A 15,083-nucleotide genomic window follows, 5' to 3' on the forward strand; every position below is an offset into this window, starting at 1 on the left:
ACGTTCGCGGGCACAACAACGTTCATTTGGCCTATGAGTTGCAGAAACGCCGGCTGATTCGTGAGGGATTCAGCGTGGAGGATGCTTCCTTCTTAGCAGTACCCCTGACGCCTGACAGGCTCAGCGAGCTGCGCATCAATGAGAGTGTGTATCGAAAACGAAACCGAGAAGTCAACGAACACAAGCGAGGGGAGCGCCTACAGAGACGAAAGCGGCGTGCAGTCGAACGCCGACGGCTAGCCGAACAGAAGCTGGAAACTTTGACTGAGGCGGACTCCCTTGATGCAGTGAAGAAGATAAGCAAAAGAAGCGGTAAAAAAAAGAAAAAGAAACGATTCGCACCAATAGTCCCACCGCTGCCTGAACTCCCAGAATGTACGGATGAACCCGAAGGGCTGAAGGTGGACCGACCTTTGATTAAGCTGAAGCCGCTCGAAAGGCGTAAAGTTGAAAGCACTGTTCCGGTCCTTCGTGCGTTCTCAGATCCATCGGACGACGAACTGCCCGAATTACCTCCGCCGCCGGGGTACGTAGTAGACCCGTCCACTCGCAGGTGGCGTAAGCTGCGCCCTGCACGAGCTGAGCCCTATACCACGACGCTCTGCGGCCTGGAGTACAACGCTCAGGAGAGAGGGCCAAGGCCTCTGCGGATCCGCCTTCGGAGCACTCACGCAACGAAACATGAACGACCCGACCCAACCCGACCGACGCGAGACGCTTGGCGGGTTCGCGACTCCCGGAGGCGCAGACCGCAGGGTGCCAGAGGCGGCGGACTGACTTCTGAGGAGAAGGGCCTCCTCCAGGAGCTGCTGAGCTCGCAGGAAGGCATCGACGAGGCCTTTCGGCAGCTATTGGGCTGGCGTCACTCCGGCCACATCGATGCTGAACACTACAACTCCTATCAGAACGCGATCTTAGCACAATTCGTCTACCAGGAGCCGGAGGCCGAGTACGACGAGTACATCATGGAACAACCGAACCACCCTCGCATGCCTCCACTGTTCGACCCCTGTGAAGCACTTGACGGAGGTTTCTTGAGCGACTCCCAAGTCATGTCAACTGACGTGAGAGTCGCCAAAAAATTCAGATACGATGCTAGGGCACACCATCGACGGGCGCAACGCCGACGTAGCCTGATGCTCCAGCTGGACGTGAAGGCGACTCCCAGCGAACGTGCTTTTCGGAACGGCCCCGACTACGTATTTAGTTGCGACCCGCCTCAGAACCAGGTTTTACTGCATTTGCCCCACTCCCCAGATGAAACCGAGGAGGAGAGGGTGGAGCGGAAACTTCTGGAGGGCAGCTTTTTCATTGACCGTCGTCATCGACATCCTCTGTTCGGGCGTATCCACATGCCTTTCATAGCCGAAGGCCCTTTGCGAAGCGCAGTCAGAGCCCAGGCGTACGCAGAACGCCAGCTAAATGCATAGATTATATTTGAAGACAAAAAAACAATTGTAAAAAACAGACAAAATTTGGGAAATTTCGTAAATAGAGTAATTTGACATCCGTGAGAATTGCATCCGTAAGAATTGCGTCCGTGAGAATTGCATCCGTGAGAATTGCGTCGGTGAGAATTGCGTCCGTGAGAATTGCGTCCGTAAGAATTGCTACATATTTTGTATATACAGTAATTTGACTTGGTATGGTGTCGTTCGTGAGCATTTCCGGCGGAACTGGGGCGGGTAAGACTACCCTCGCCAATCAACTCAAGGCTGCCCTGGGGAACGACTGCAGTGTCATCTCAATGGACTGCTTCTATCGCGAACTCGAGGACATGCCCTCGGTGTGCCAGCTGCAGCCGGGGTGCGATCCTAAGCTCCTCAACGCAGACGAGAAGGCTAACGCTTACAACATGGATCGACCTGAGTCGTTTGACTTCGAGGGTTTACTCGCTGTACTAGACAAGCTGAAGCAGGGCGTTGACGTGCGGCTTGCTGCCTACGATTTCCCCAACTACACCCTCTCCCAGACGGAATTCGTTGACGTGAAGGCAGACGGAGTAGTCATCGTCGAGGGGATCCAGGCCTTGTCGAACAGCGCGGTAAACTCTCTGATGGACCTTAAAGTTTTCCTCGACACTCCCGACGATGTTCGGTTCATGCGTCGGATCGAGCGAGACGTCGCAAATAGAGGCCGGTCGCTGGGCAACCTCATCAGCCACACCATCGAGAACGTGAAGCCTATGCATGATCTCTTCGTGGCCCCTTGTCGTGGACGCGCCGATCTGGTGCTACCCACCTGGCCCTCAGACGTAGGGCGCGATGCAGTGATCCAGTACTGCCAGACCTTGCTGAGGGCCAGCCGGAGGCATAGTAATCTATCCGTCGCCTGTGTGCCTGAATGCTCAAGCGCGCTTCTAACTCGGATCCGAGACCAGACTACCGACAGGAAGACGTTCGTTCGGTACATGGACCGCCTCAGCCGCCTGGTGGTGGAGCATTGCATTGGCTTGGGTAGCCTGCGATCGCCAGAGACTGTGACCAGCCCTGTCAACGGGACCTATACTGGGTGCACCCTGTTGACAGATGTGTGTTGCGTCTCCATCGTGAGATCTGGAGAGGCCATGGAGCTGGCAGTTCGAAATCCTCCACTGGCCGGTTTGGCAAGTGGACGACTACTGTTTCAGTTCGCCAGTGACCAAACGGAGTGGAAGTCTACGGATTCCAATAAGCCCCGTCTTGTCTATAACAAAATGCCCCCGAAGATATCTGAGTATTCCCTTGTCCTTGTGTGTGATCCGGTCATCGGCCACGGGAAGGCTGTGTTCGCGACGGTGGAGACTATTATGGAGCTGGGCGTTCCGGCAGAGAACATAACGGTCGCTTCTGTAATCTGTTCAAACCAATTTCTCAACGAGATGCAGGATCGTGAGCCCAAGGTGACTGTCGTGGCTATTGAGGTCGACGAGGAAGTCAGAGACGGCTACTGTTATCCGGGCCTTGGGGACTTTGCTGATCGTTATTTTGGTACAGGTCTCTGATGTATTGCGTGTGCTGAGAATTGGTGTGTGCAATGAACTTGGATGCGTACACTATCGGAACACCGCTCAACCTGGTGCCAAGCAGTAGGTGGTAGTGGTTAGTATCGTCTCATCCACTCGCAGTGCCACCAGCAAAAGTGACGATGAATTGCGTAACAGAGACCCATCCTCTTCCTGAGAGAGAGAGCCTAAGCAAGGAATATTTGGAAAAGAAATTCTCATTCAATGGTGCCAGTTACAGAACTGTTAGCCCCGAGGAGCTGCAGGAGGCGATGGCGTTCGACTTCAAGTACCACACAGATCTACACCAGCGCATTCTCGAGGGAACAGCGTTCGTAGAAGACCTGAACAAGCCACAGCTGTACCGATACAACTCATGGCGGAAGAAAAAGGGGCTGTCACCTATTTGCAGGACATACGAAGAGCCTGAACTACAGGCGCCTGAAATGGGGCCTGAAACGTATCAGGCTCCGCTAGAGATCATCAATCCAACCAACCAACCATTCGTGGCCCCCGCTAGGAACCCTGACGGGTCACTGTATTACGCAGAGGACCCATCGTTGATGCAAAAGGGCAGAGACCTGATCTCGGATGGAATGGCAAAACTGGCTCAAGTAGGCCGAGCCCCACCAGCGAAATTCTATATACCGGTGGAGGAAGTCGAATCGGATCCTGCAGAGGAGGAGCATCCTCTCGAGACTGTAATGCGCGAGTATGGACTCTACAACGACGCGAGTGCCTACACTGGCCCTTCGTGCTACATATCGGCAGCTGACCAAATCAGAGCCCGCCTGGAGCGGGAGCAGCAGGTCCGCGATGGGCTGAGCGTGGACGCAACCCCATACTCGACTGACGAGCTGCTGCAGCGCTACTCGAGACCCCGGCCACCCACCGCCGCAGAAATCCTGGATGCGGCGCCAACTCGCCCCCCAATGATGGAGGAGACAAACCAGGTCATCCAGGTACCTGTTGTACAGCCGTGGATTCCTAATCCAGGAGAGGAGAACGAGGTGCCGGAACCAGGTGAGATGTTCCCCAAACCGGAGATCCTACGTTTCAAGAAGCGGATCCGAAAACCGTCCCCACCGGAACGGAAGGAGGCCGGCTTGCTAGCAAAGTTCGTGCGTGGTCTTGGGTGCTGTCGCCTATAATGTCAAAAAGGCGCAAAATGCTCTTTGATGTGTGTCGTAGGTCAACTATTGAGGTTCTGACAAGTTTTTGAGAGACTCAACACCAATCACACTACGTTTGGTGTTAAACGGAACGATTTTCAGAAGTACAGGCGTTTCTGTACAAGGTGAGCTCTGTGGTTGGGTGTGACGTCGTCGACTCAGGACATATAGGAAGAAGTCTACCTTTGTGAACCGGGGACCTGGAGGGTACAAAAGGGCTGAGTTCCCCGAGGATCTCACCAGCCCTCTGTAAGAAGGGCAGTCGTTCTATGACTCAGCCCGTTGATATGTCTGTTTCTCGAATGCGAGAGGTTGTGGTGTCATGCCATCGACGTGCAGAGCCGGAACGCTGTGGAACCCACTGCGGCCAGGTCCCGTGTTTACAGAGAGCGCTTTCGGGCTGCCAGCAGGAAGGCGGCTGAGTTCCTTGAGCGTTGCCAACTATGGGCGACCCCCATTGGGCTCTGTGAGGCACAGGCGTACTGCGCGTGGCTGCAGGCCCTCGCAGCCACCGAAACGGACGCTTCCGACGCGCTGCCTGCTTGTCTAGCGGCGCTCCAAGCGCTACGCAACCTCTCCCAAGTGGTTCGCCTCGAGTCAACTGGCACAGTGGAGATTGCAACGAAGGTAAACGATATGGAGCGGTGCTATAGGGAGCTTCAATTTCGCCAAGGATCAGACGACCTCACGCCTCCCGGTATCGTTGCGGTTGACTTGCGTGAGATCCGCGGCGAGGCCGTCGTCTGGAGGGGCATCAGCATATGCGTCCCGACCGTAGGTCCGTCTGTAGAGCCGCTCCTTGATAGAGTGCGGTCGCCTACGGTGGATGTCAGCTGTTTGTTAGAGCTCTCGGCCAATGACAACCTTCCATGGCGCCAGTGGTTGGGCCTGGCAGAGCCCGATAGAGACGTCGGACCGTTCGTGAAGCTGTTACCGAGTTGCCGTCAGAGCGACTACATGCAGACGAAGTCGACGGTGGAGGCTTGGCAAGTCGAATGGAGAGAGCACCACCTGGCTTCCGACTTCGCCGACGGCGTTAATGCGCCGCTGAGGGCTTGGGGCGCCTTCAGCCGCGACCTCCTACTCGCCTCCGAACTGGAGTCGCTGCTGCTGGCCAGCTGCATCTGGTTCCAACGACTGCGTACCACGCGTTTCAACGTCAACGCCACATCTAAGCTGAAGCCTGAGTCGCAGATTCGACGCTGCGATTTGGCCTTGAAGCACGTTCGGCGTCTAAAAGGCCCTGTGGAATGCGGAGAAGCAGTCGTCGTCTCTGGTAACGAGGGGGTCGTGTCCTGGGAGCTCTCCAAGCTGGAGGAGGCCCTGGTCGCGACCAAAGGACTGGCCACCGCGTTGAGTATCGCAGCGGGCAAGGTTGGGCGGCGCCTGGAAGCGAGGGCGTTCCTGGCTGAGATGCGAATGCCCTTCCCGTCTGCAGCCCTCGACCTGAACTGCGCTCTGCTAACGCGAGTGGGCATTTTTCGACAGCGTCTGGTGGCGGACTGTATAACAGCCTTCGGCGACCTGAAGAGCGTGGTGGACTCCGATCTGACGTACCTTAAAACGGAATCTACTGAAGCTGAGAGCGTCGCTATGTCTGACGAGGAAGATCCCTGCCCAACACCAACGGAGACTGCACCAACGGAGACTGAAGGTACCAGCTACTACTCGCGAGTGAAGAGTTTTCTGTGGGGTTAGTTCGTTGGCACCAAATTTCGCGCACACACCATGTTTCGGCAGAGTTTCCTGTGGATCGTAGCGATAGTCCAGGCGGACTTGGTCCAGCAGATTCGAAACCACATTGGAATCGCCGCCCCTGCAGAGCTGGCAGCCCAAACGACAGAGTCGCACCGCTGCGACCTGTCCACGTTCCGAGACCCAGCAAACCGCATTCAATGCGCCGTGGCTCTCAAGCCGCTGAGAGATTTTACTGGCGCCACGTCTGTTACCTCCGCTCTCAACACCGCGCTGTCCAGGAGCTTTCAACAGTTCAAAGCGAAGAAACTAGTCCACGACCAATTGGACAAGACGAACGTCAAAAGTATGGAGCGGATCCAAGCCGCTATTGACTCTAACAACGCACTCAACATGTCTTGGATTGCCCTGAAAGAGCTTTCATGCTGTGCCGTGGACGACTCTCAAGACACCTTCTTCATGCACGCAGTGCGGTTGGGGCTCGCAGGCACCGTGCGTCACCCAATAAGCCATATCTTCGGTGGCATCAGCGGCATTGGCGGGCGTGTACACGAGCTCAAGGCTCCTGGAAACGACAACCTGCTACATTTGGCAGCGACGAGTCACTCAGACGAGGTACTGGAGTACCTGCTTGGCAGCGTTCACGCGTCGGATGTGATTCAAATGCTGGAGCAAGTCAACGACCGGCAGGAACGCCCAGTGGATATCGCCAAGAGAACCAACTTCCTCTCCGGGGTATCGAAAATGCACGACGCCTTCAGCACCCAGAAGGACTACGATACGGAGAAATCCCTGGCAGAATCTGTGCCCGGTGCGGCAGCGCCTCAGGGAGGCAACTCCGACGTGAGGCTGCACGCGGTTTCTGAGAATAGCGAACCATTGCTATCGAAGCCTTCGCTACCAGATGAGCCTTCGACACCACTTGAGCCTTCGCTACCAGATGAGCCTTCGACACCAGATGAGCCTTCGACACCAGATGAGCCTTCGATACCAGATGAGCCTTCGACACCACGTGAGCCTTCACTACCAGAGGAGCAGGCGGCAGACGAGATAGAGCCCATGGAGGACGAAGACGACGAAGGTGATGACGCGTCTGAGGAGGCAAAAGGCGGGCAACCGGAACTGGGTGAGCCTGAAGAAGACGTCGACGAGAACAACTAACCTTTGCGTGCCCAAACATTTATGATGTCGTAAACTGTACGGTGAATGCTGTCATCTAATGTCGAGAACATGTAGAACTGTGGACAAAATCTTTTTTCACAATGATAAATATACCGTGATAGCGTGAACAAAGAAAAGGGCAAGGCCAATAAGAGTCTGAAGGGATTAGATGAAGGAGCATCGAAATTGTGTGCAATGCCCATAGGTCAGCAGAAGGGCTTGCCATTCCTGCCGCTTGCTGGTGTCGTGCTGTTTTTGGGCCTGTACCTTCTTTATGAACAGCGTTTCACTCTGTGGGGGCTGTTTGTCGATTTCATCCACCCGCACCTTGACGACTTCGCTGGTCTGGGTCTAGTGCTGGTTGACAGAGTTGACATGCGAGACGCCGAATGGCTCACGAAGCAGACCTTATCTGGAGAGCTAGGCGTGTCTCCACATGAGGCTTTTAACATTCTGGGGAACTGGCCCATACTGCCATGGTGGCTACAGCTGGCAGAAAAGGTTGGCGACCACCTTCGACTGGGGTTGAGTCTCCTCTGTTTTCTGGCTGTGACGGCGCCCAAGCGCTTCCATATGCACATCCTCTGCGCAGGCTGGTCCTGCATAGTGGTTACTTACTTCTGCTCAAGCCTCTTCCTCTCCGGGTATGTCTACATCCACCACTTGTTCCTGGGCTTCAGCCCAGAACTGGCTCGCTGTATTCAGTACCGCGATGGAGCCTCCATGATTGACAAGAACCTGGGATTCCCCGGCTCGTTCTGGCTGAAGATGATGATGAACTTCTTGGTGGTCTTTGGCATTTACTTCCCCGTTGTGGACGTGTTCTGGTCATACTCCCTGGTTGTCATGGCTGGTGGAAGCGGCTGGGACCTCATGGCTGCCTACGAACTGCCCGGATACGATCGATTTCGGACCCAATGGAAGAAAGCTGGACTATTTGGTACTGGTATCGGACGTAGATGGGTCCCTCGTAGACCTAAACCCGAGTACGATGCTGGTGGGGGAGAGCTGGACACCAAGGAAGCAAGGCGGATCGCTGCTATCAAGGAGAAGGAACGCGATGACCTGACCAGACAACTGCAACGACAACGATTGCAGGAACAAGCGCTTGAAGCGGCCCAGGAAGCGGACTACCAGCAATTGTTGCGCACTGAGGAATAGTCTGTGGTAGTTTCTGAAACCAGTAACACGCGCAAGACAGTAAACACGAAAAAGTCAGGGATAGGATGTGACTGAGGTAACCCTTGAGATCTCCCAACATGTGTATGCGGCTGATCCTTTGGACATTCCGCATTAACGCTACTCAAGCATACGGGCTCTATATATTCGTGAATAACCTCACATATGAAGCCCAAGGTTCCAGAGCCAACTGACCCGCAGCTGAAAGAGGGGTGGGAGCAGCTACGACGAGAGGCGACACTTAGAGCGGTCAAATGCCTGGAAGAAACCATACCTCAGAAGATTGTGTACCTGAACACTCTGGTTCCAGTGACAGGGGAGATCGGTAGCCTGCTACATTTAACTGACATGCCTCCCTCACGCGTTGAGGGCAGGGACCATCTCAACAACTGTGGGAAGCGAGTCAAGCTAGACGACGAGAACGTCGTGTTCACCCACGAGGTGGCTGCTAATGAGGCGGTTCTGCGTAAGTCTGAGACATCGCGCGATGAAGCGCTTCACCTCATTGAGGTCATCAGCTCCATAAAGCTGTGGATCCAGCTGAACGTTCCGCGAATCGAAGATGGCAACAACTTTGGAGTTGCAATTCAAGAAGGCGCGATTCAGGAACTACAACGATCGGAAGAGACTGCGTTTTCCGTTATGGAGAGCATAACGAAGTATCACATGACTCGAGCCAAAATCGCCTCCAAGGTCATAAAGTACCCCATGATTCACGACTACCGTCGTTGCCTTGAGCAGCTCGACGCAAACGAGTGGATTAATCAGAAGACAATACTGGTTGAGCTACGGAACTCCTACGCCAGCCTGTTCGACATGCTGCGGAAGAACTGGGAGAAGGTAGCCAAACCGAGAGAGAAATCAGGGTTCGGATTGATAATGTAGAGACGACTGGACAAATCTCGTTTTCGTTTGCGGTGAGGGGTGGGTGTGTGTGTGTGTGGTGTATTGTTTATATTTACAATGGCCAACAGAAACCTCTCATTCATCGGCGTTGGTCGTGTCAGAGACCATCTGTTAATCGCTTCGCAGTTTGACCGCATGCTCTCCTCGGAGAAGAGCGAAATCGAGGAGGCCTTCACGGGGCACCTCTCTGCGGCCTCAGGTCGCATCACTCCAGGGGGTCGTGACAAGCGCCCCTTCAAGGATGGCACATTCTTTTTGCTGGCCGATCGAGAGCTGCAGTTTCTCTACGGTGTGCTGGTCAGCAACAAGACGTACCCGGAGCGAGTGGCGTACCAAGTTTTGCAGGAGGTTCAGCAAGCCATCCGTCGCGCTGATGATTGCCCAACTTTGAATTCCATCGACCGACATAACGGGCTCACTCGTTACATCCGACAGGACCTGCGACAGTGCATGGAGAAGTATGATAATGCTGCCGCGGTAGATAAGACGTCAGAGGTCGCCGGCAAGGTCGACAACGTTAAGGGGGTTATGACTGAGAATATCAACAAGGTCATGGCCACGCACGCCAACCTTCAGGACCTCGAAGGGAAAACGGACCAGATGCACGAGAACGCGGAAATGTTCGGTAAGAATGCTGGCGAACTCAAGCGGCTGATGTACCGCAGAAAGATGAAGATCACCATCATCATCGTCATCCTGGTGATCGCAGCAATTATTGCCATTCTGTGCGCGATTTTTATCAAGTAAATGCAACGTCCTTTATATCTTTAACTCGTGATGCGGCCTCCTCGAGTTCAGGGCTCATGCCGCGTAGGCTGAGATGCTCAATGTAGTACCAAAGGGAGGTGTTACACGGGTCCACGACCAGCCACTTCGCTGCCACCGAGGATTCGCGTAGCCACACGTCGACACCCTGCTCCCACCCCTCGTCTACGGATAAATCTGTCAGCCATGCCCGATAAGCCCATACGGAATGGTTGAAGCAGTCAGCTTCCAGCAGGGTGTTCAGAAAGTCGTACTCCAGATCGAGAGTTCCAGGGACGTCATCTGTGGCCTTCAGCAGCTCTTCCGCGACCCACTGCCGATGGACCCAGGCAGAGTGGTTCTTGGCGTCTCCCATCAGTAGCAGCAGCGATACGCTGTCGAGCTCGCTCTGGTGACAATGAAGTCGCTCAGTGATCCATTGTCTGTGATGCCACACTTGATAACTTTTCGGATTTTCCTGGGTAACAGCGATGGCGAAGAGTCTCTCTTCTTCGAGGTTATGAACCGCACGTCGACGCAATCCCCAGCTCACATAGCAGGATGCATTAAGTGACAATGCCTGCTTGGTCACGTCAAGAATCGTGGAGTGGCTGCTAGAAGGGTCCAGAGCCAAGCACTCGCACAGCCTCTCGAAGACCGGTCCAGTTTCCGGAGAGAGAAGAATGCAGCAGGGTTCACCAGACGTCCCTATCATGGCCAATAATGGCGCAATCTTTAGTGACGTGATGAAGACTGAGCTGGGTAACGGGATTAAGTTTGGCCCGTTAGAGCGTCAGTCCACTCGAAAGAACAACTGGGAGAAGCTGAAGGATGCCCGAGCACCTGCAGTATACAGCGGCGCCGCGGTGGCCGTCGCAGGCGCCATCTACGTGTTCGGGGGGCAGGCGTCACACAGCCTCACAGACGAGCGTGTGCGGACCGCTCACCTCTACCGCCTCACCGACCAGTGGACACTGTTAGAGGCGACAGGGCCATGTGTGCGAATGGGTCACCTGCTGGCGCCTGTAGACAACGGCTTCCTACTATTCGGAGGCATGACTGCCAAGCGCGAATTGCATAAGGCGTGGAACCAGGACTTCTACCTCGACGACCTGTGGCTCTTCCAGGATGGGGCCTGGAGAGAAGTCAAGACCCAAGGCGCTAGACCAGCAGCCAGGTCTCACTGCGGGTCCTGCGTGGGTGACGGTCGGCTGTACGTGTGGGGCGGCTACGGCTGCTTTGAAGACGGCAGCGTGTGGAGCCTTGATTTATCGACTGTGAATGCATCTTCGAGATGGGAGGAGATCGCGCCTGTGAATCCGATTAAAAGACGTCTGAACCACTCGATGTTCCATTTCGCCAGCAGCATCTACGTCTGGGGTGGCGAGGACAAGCTGCGTATGTGCGCCAATGACCTCTGGGGCCTTGATTTGACGACCCGCACCTGGACTCGGGTTGTCGATTCCAACGCTCCACCCAGTCGTCGCTGCCACCGGACTATCCGTGTAAACGACTCCCTGCTGATACTTGGTGGTCTGTCGCCCTGTAAGAAACCGCTGCGCGAGGTGTACAGTCTGTGCCTCCGTACGTGGCGGTGGACTCCACTAATACGTCTCGCATTGCCGACACCGATATTCGACTTCCAGGTGGCCGACTCGGAGAGCGACACGCTGCGTACGATCTATCTGGTGTCAGGGCGGATCTCGTTGGAAGGGCTACCTACTCGGAGTTCTTACCGTGTACAGCTGGCACGCGGTAATCATCGCTTGGACGATGCTCTGATCACAGCTCCCCTGAGACGCCTGCTGCAGCGGGGTGCGCAATCGAGGCACCAAGAAGAGTTACAAGCGCTAAGAGCCGCGCTGGAGAAGCAGAAGAGCTGTACAGCGGCAGCAGAGGGGCGGGTCGACGAACTACGTCGTGAGAAACGCGGTCTGGAGACCGAGACAGAAAACGCAGCTGGAGAAATCGAACGCCTTGAACTGCAGCTTCGAGGCCAACGTGAGGAGAGTGCTCTGGAAGCTACGCGTCAGCGAGCCGAGATGAACGCCCTGGCCGATGCCCTGGCCGCCTCGCGACAAGTCCGCTCACACAACGCTGTGCAGGCAGAGGCGTGGGAGAGAATGGTGGAGCAGTTGACAGCCGGAGCTCAGGAGGCCAAGCTTCAGATAGCCAGGCTACGGGACGAGCTGGAAGTGTCTCGGGTTAATGAGCGCGCCACCGCCGCCCAGGCGGCTACCGAAAGCGACGCCGCCATGGAAAGGGAAAGACACCTTCAGCACCGTGTGGAGGAGCTAGAGGAGGAGGTGCTTTCTCTGCATCAAGCCGAGAGACCCGCGGAAATAGTTAGGGAGCGGCCTGTAGACATCTCGCGACTGACATCGCTGCTGGTGGCCAGCAAGGAGGAGGTCGCCGACATGCACTACGAGGTCACTGTTTTGAGGAAGCAGTGCTCCAGTCTGCGCGAGACCGTCAGCCGCACAGAGAGGGAGTTGAGGGAGGAACAAAGTCTACGACTGGAGGCTGAAGAACTGTGCGAGGAGTGGAGGGAACGGAATTGGTGAATATGACTGCTGTGCCTGCGAGAATCTCGCCCTTCTGCCCGCTGGACCTGCTGAAGATCGCCAACCTGAAGGGGGACTTGGCTGTCGCTGTGCTTGGCGAGGAGGTGGTGCAGAAATGCCTGCGGCAACCTTGTCACGGCTGTGGCGAGCCCGCCAGCTGTGCATGGCCTGCTCTGCGGTTCGATTTCGACACTGAAGAAATTGACGTGGCGGACGTGACGCCTGTCTGCGGTGACTGCCTACCTTGCCTGGACATGCACAAGCAAGCTGCGGCGCTCGTAAACCATACTCTGGGGCTGGGTGATATATCCAACGAGACAAAGAGGTTCCTAGCGTTGAACGGCAATCTTTTAGAACCCCAAGTTTACTACGACTCCGTGTCTCGGGCTCTGCTGCTCTATCGTCAGGTGAAGCCTGTTGAGTGGTCTGTGGCCTCACATCATTAAACATTACACGTCCGGCTCATTCACGTCCGGAAAGTAGAGTGGTACTGTCTTTCGCATCGCAGGGTCCTCCACGGCGAGCTTCGCCGCGCCATCGAAGAAAACGCCCTTGCCGGGGGTTTGGCGCACGAGAGTGCGGCTGGAGTGGCGCCTCTGGGGGGTTACCGTGATGCGCTCAGCTGTCACCGGTACAGTCGCCGTGTCGACATCTGCTGCTATTTGCAGTTTCTGGTCGCCGCGGACGACCTCGTACTCCTTCCCCAAGGTCGGAACCGGGTCCGCCTCTGTTTCGTACGGGATAATGGTCACGATGTGCGCGTTGGCCTGTAGCAGCTCCTTGTCCCAGCTGTAGACTTCCACATGCAAGTCATCGTCTGTGCTACGAGCACCAAAAGCAAAATACCCGTCGTGAGGGTCCAGTAATCGTCCACCCGACAGGAGCCACCGAGAAACTCGGGTGTAGACGATTGACCCGTTTTCGTTTAGGACTGCCGTGCCTTCGCGAGTCTTTGCCGGTACGAGGAGATTTCGCTTGGCGCCGTGGAACTCGCCTAAGGCTCGTCTTGTCTTCACTTCCGTGATACCAACATAGATGTGCGTCACTGGCTCCTTCGCATCCCACAGTTTGAAGTGCAGGCGCTCTGCGTAGCAGCCGTTGGCGTGGTTGGCGGCGAGGTTTTCGACGTAGACGTCCGGGGAGGTCATGTCGGTCATTGGGTGGGAACGGATCCAGGTATCATTCGACATTCCAAGTTGCCTGAACTGGAACCAGCGGCATTCCCGAGCTTCATCCCAGCCATGCTCAGCCAAGTAGAACTCGGAAAGCCCTTTTATCCGGCACTTCACGCCTCCCTTTGGCAGCCGGTGAGACCAAACGAGGAGACGTACAACATTCGGCACCGTCTCGGCGTCGAATGCAACGCATGCGTCCGGAGGGATGTCGTTGGCAGTGTCCACCACTACGGCCTTCAGACGGAAGTGTTGCTTTACGCCTGCCACGACGCCGCCATTCGTCTGATCCGGCGGAAACGCATTTCGGAGAGTAAACCACAGCGGAGTATAGTGAGGCAGAGGGTGTCGTGCGAAATTCAAAGTCCACTTCCGAAACAGCGAGTGGATGGTGACGTCGTTGGGTTGGCCCTGAGCGCGGAGGACACTCACTACGATATCCCGGCGCTTCTGCTTGGGCAACTCCTCTACTCCGTCCTCTGGTGGGGGTCCAGCCTGGCGCCCTGCTTTGGCCTGGATAGAGAGTCCAATATCCGCTGCTTGCATGTTGGAGGGATATGGGCAGGGCACATGTATGGGTGACACCTGGTTGTGGCTGACTTGGAATGGTACCATTGCCGCGACTTGTCTGTCTTCGGAGCGAAATTTGGCGAGGTACCGCCCCCCAGGTAGTCGAATGGTACCACGATGCAGGTGAATTCGCTGGTTGAACGTGCTAGGAACGAAGGCGTCACCAGTTTGGGGTACTGCGATCTGGGACGTGGCGAGGAGATGTGCTGCCGTGACAGGTGAGACCGTTCCATGGTGGTATAGGGGCAAGACGTGGCCCTGCAATCGAATCCCTTGCTTGACGGAGGTCTCCTTGGAGCCAATAGGCACCACGCGTGCAGCGTTCGGCATCACGGACATCAGGTCTCTGTATTCGCCGTACGCAACCTCATCGTCGGAGTCCTCATGCACAATGGTGTTAGGCGAGCTAATGTTACTACCGAAATCACCTGCCGTGTCTCGTTTCAACGGTAGGTCGCTTGACGAACGAACCTCTTCAGCGGGCTGCACGGCGTGACGAGCGGGCTGCAAGGCGTGACGAACCTCTGTCTTCGCAGCCCGACGAACCACTGTAGCGGGCTGCACGGCGCGTCGAACCTCTGTAGCGGGCTTCACGTCCAAGTCGCAGCACGGACAATCAATCACTGGCTGCCTTGCGGAGGTCTCGCCACCCAAGAAAAAAACACCGCCATAGAGGTACACCTCCGTCAATCCGTCGTCCCCAAAGGTTGAATGGACGCCGTCCTTAGTCTCGCTGGTTGAATGGAGACCGTCCTTAGTCTCGCTGGTTGAACGGAGACCGTCCTTAATCTCGCTGGTTGAATGGAGACCGTCCTTAGTCTCGCTGGTTGAATGGACGCCGTCCTTAGTCTCGCTGGTTGAATGGACGCCGTCCTTAGTCTCGACGCCGTCCTTAGTCTCGACGCCGTCCTTAGTCTCGACGCCGTCCTTAGTCTCG

General features: G+C 55.8%; 10 protein-coding genes across 14 annotated transcripts; 9 read left to right on the forward strand and 1 right to left on the reverse strand.

Annotated features, from left to right (window-relative positions):
• On the forward strand, positions 1–1,430 carry KVP17_003543 (uncharacterized protein; the record flags this gene model as incomplete). Of its 2 annotated transcripts, none has more annotated exons than XM_068520967.1 (1): positions 1–1,430. In XM_068520967.1, a coding segment is annotated over one exon (1,430 nt), but the record flags the coding sequence as incomplete, so codon positions are not given. The 2 variants fall into 2 exon arrangements, with proteins under 2 accessions (XP_068373256.1, XP_068373257.1); XM_068520968.1 differs by having other exon boundaries at positions 45–1,430.
• A 215-nt stretch (positions 1,431–1,645) lies between these two features.
• Positions 1,646–2,983, forward strand: KVP17_003547 (uncharacterized protein; the record flags this gene model as incomplete). Its single annotated transcript, XM_068520972.1, has 1 exon — positions 1,646–2,983. The coding sequence occupies one exon, from the start codon at positions 1,646–1,648 to the stop codon at positions 2,981–2,983; it is 1,338 nt and encodes a 445-aa protein (XP_068373261.1).
• A 32-nt stretch (positions 2,984–3,015) lies between these two features.
• On the forward strand, positions 3,016–5,853 carry KVP17_003541 (uncharacterized protein; the record flags this gene model as incomplete). Of its 3 annotated transcripts, XM_068520963.1 has the most annotated exons (4): positions 3,016–3,067; positions 3,107–4,118; positions 4,327–4,404; positions 4,434–5,853. In XM_068520963.1, 4 exons carry the CDS (start codon positions 3,016–3,018, stop codon positions 5,851–5,853), a joined length of 2,562 nt encoding a protein of 853 aa, XP_068373252.1. The 3 variants fall into 3 exon arrangements, with proteins under 3 accessions (XP_068373252.1, XP_068373251.1, XP_068373253.1); XM_068520962.1 differs by lacking the exons at positions 3,016–3,067; positions 4,327–4,404; positions 4,434–5,853 and having other exon boundaries at positions 3,127–4,134; XM_068520964.1 differs by lacking the exons at positions 3,016–3,067; positions 3,107–4,118; positions 4,327–4,404 and having other exon boundaries at positions 4,792–5,853.
• Positions 5,854–5,883: 30 nt separating this feature from the next.
• On the forward strand, positions 5,884–7,011 carry KVP17_003549 (uncharacterized protein; the record flags this gene model as incomplete). The annotated part of the gene is made up of 1 exon (XM_068520974.1): positions 5,884–7,011. The coding sequence occupies one exon, from the start codon at positions 5,884–5,886 to the stop codon at positions 7,009–7,011; it is 1,128 nt and encodes a 375-aa protein (XP_068373263.1).
• Positions 7,012–7,206: 195 nt separating this feature from the next.
• On the forward strand, positions 7,207–8,172 carry KVP17_003550 (uncharacterized protein; the record flags this gene model as incomplete). The annotated part of the gene is made up of 1 exon (XM_068520978.1): positions 7,207–8,172. The coding sequence occupies one exon, from the start codon at positions 7,207–7,209 to the stop codon at positions 8,170–8,172; it is 966 nt and encodes a 321-aa protein (XP_068373264.1).
• A 183-nt stretch (positions 8,173–8,355) lies between these two features.
• KVP17_003546 (uncharacterized protein) lies at positions 8,356–9,075 on the forward strand (the record flags this gene model as incomplete). The annotated part of the gene is made up of 1 exon (XM_068520971.1): positions 8,356–9,075. The coding sequence occupies one exon, from the start codon at positions 8,356–8,358 to the stop codon at positions 9,073–9,075; it is 720 nt and encodes a 239-aa protein (XP_068373260.1).
• Positions 9,076–9,153: 78 nt separating this feature from the next.
• KVP17_003544 (uncharacterized protein) lies at positions 9,154–9,843 on the forward strand (the record flags this gene model as incomplete). The annotated part of the gene is made up of 1 exon (XM_068520969.1): positions 9,154–9,843. One exon carries the CDS (start codon positions 9,154–9,156, stop codon positions 9,841–9,843), a length of 690 nt encoding a protein of 229 aa, XP_068373258.1.
• Positions 9,844–10,523: 680 nt separating this feature from the next.
• KVP17_003545 (uncharacterized protein) lies at positions 10,524–12,404 on the forward strand (the record flags this gene model as incomplete). The annotated part of the gene is made up of 1 exon (XM_068520970.1): positions 10,524–12,404. The coding sequence occupies one exon, from the start codon at positions 10,524–10,526 to the stop codon at positions 12,402–12,404; it is 1,881 nt and encodes a 626-aa protein (XP_068373259.1).
• Positions 12,405–12,406: 2 nt separating this feature from the next.
• Positions 12,407–12,850, forward strand: KVP17_003548 (uncharacterized protein; the record flags this gene model as incomplete). The annotated part of the gene is made up of 1 exon (XM_068520973.1): positions 12,407–12,850. The coding sequence occupies one exon, from the start codon at positions 12,407–12,409 to the stop codon at positions 12,848–12,850; it is 444 nt and encodes a 147-aa protein (XP_068373262.1).
• A 3-nt stretch (positions 12,851–12,853) lies between these two features.
• KVP17_003542 (uncharacterized protein) lies at positions 12,854–15,083 on the reverse strand (the record flags this gene model as incomplete). Of its 2 annotated transcripts, none has more annotated exons than XM_068520965.1 (1): positions 12,854–15,083. In XM_068520965.1, a coding segment is annotated over one exon (2,230 nt), but the record flags the coding sequence as incomplete, so codon positions are not given. The 2 variants fall into 2 exon arrangements, with proteins under 2 accessions (XP_068373254.1, XP_068373255.1); XM_068520966.1 differs by having other exon boundaries at positions 12,854–15,055.

This window comes from the organism of the source record quoted next, assembly GCF_019968985.1.
Source record: "MAG: Porospora cf. gigantea B chromosome Unknown PgB_NODE_555_length_15083_cov_113.138, whole genome shotgun sequence".
Classification (NCBI taxonomy): Eukaryota; Apicomplexa; class Conoidasida; order Eugregarinorida; family Porosporidae; genus Porospora; species Porospora cf. gigantea B.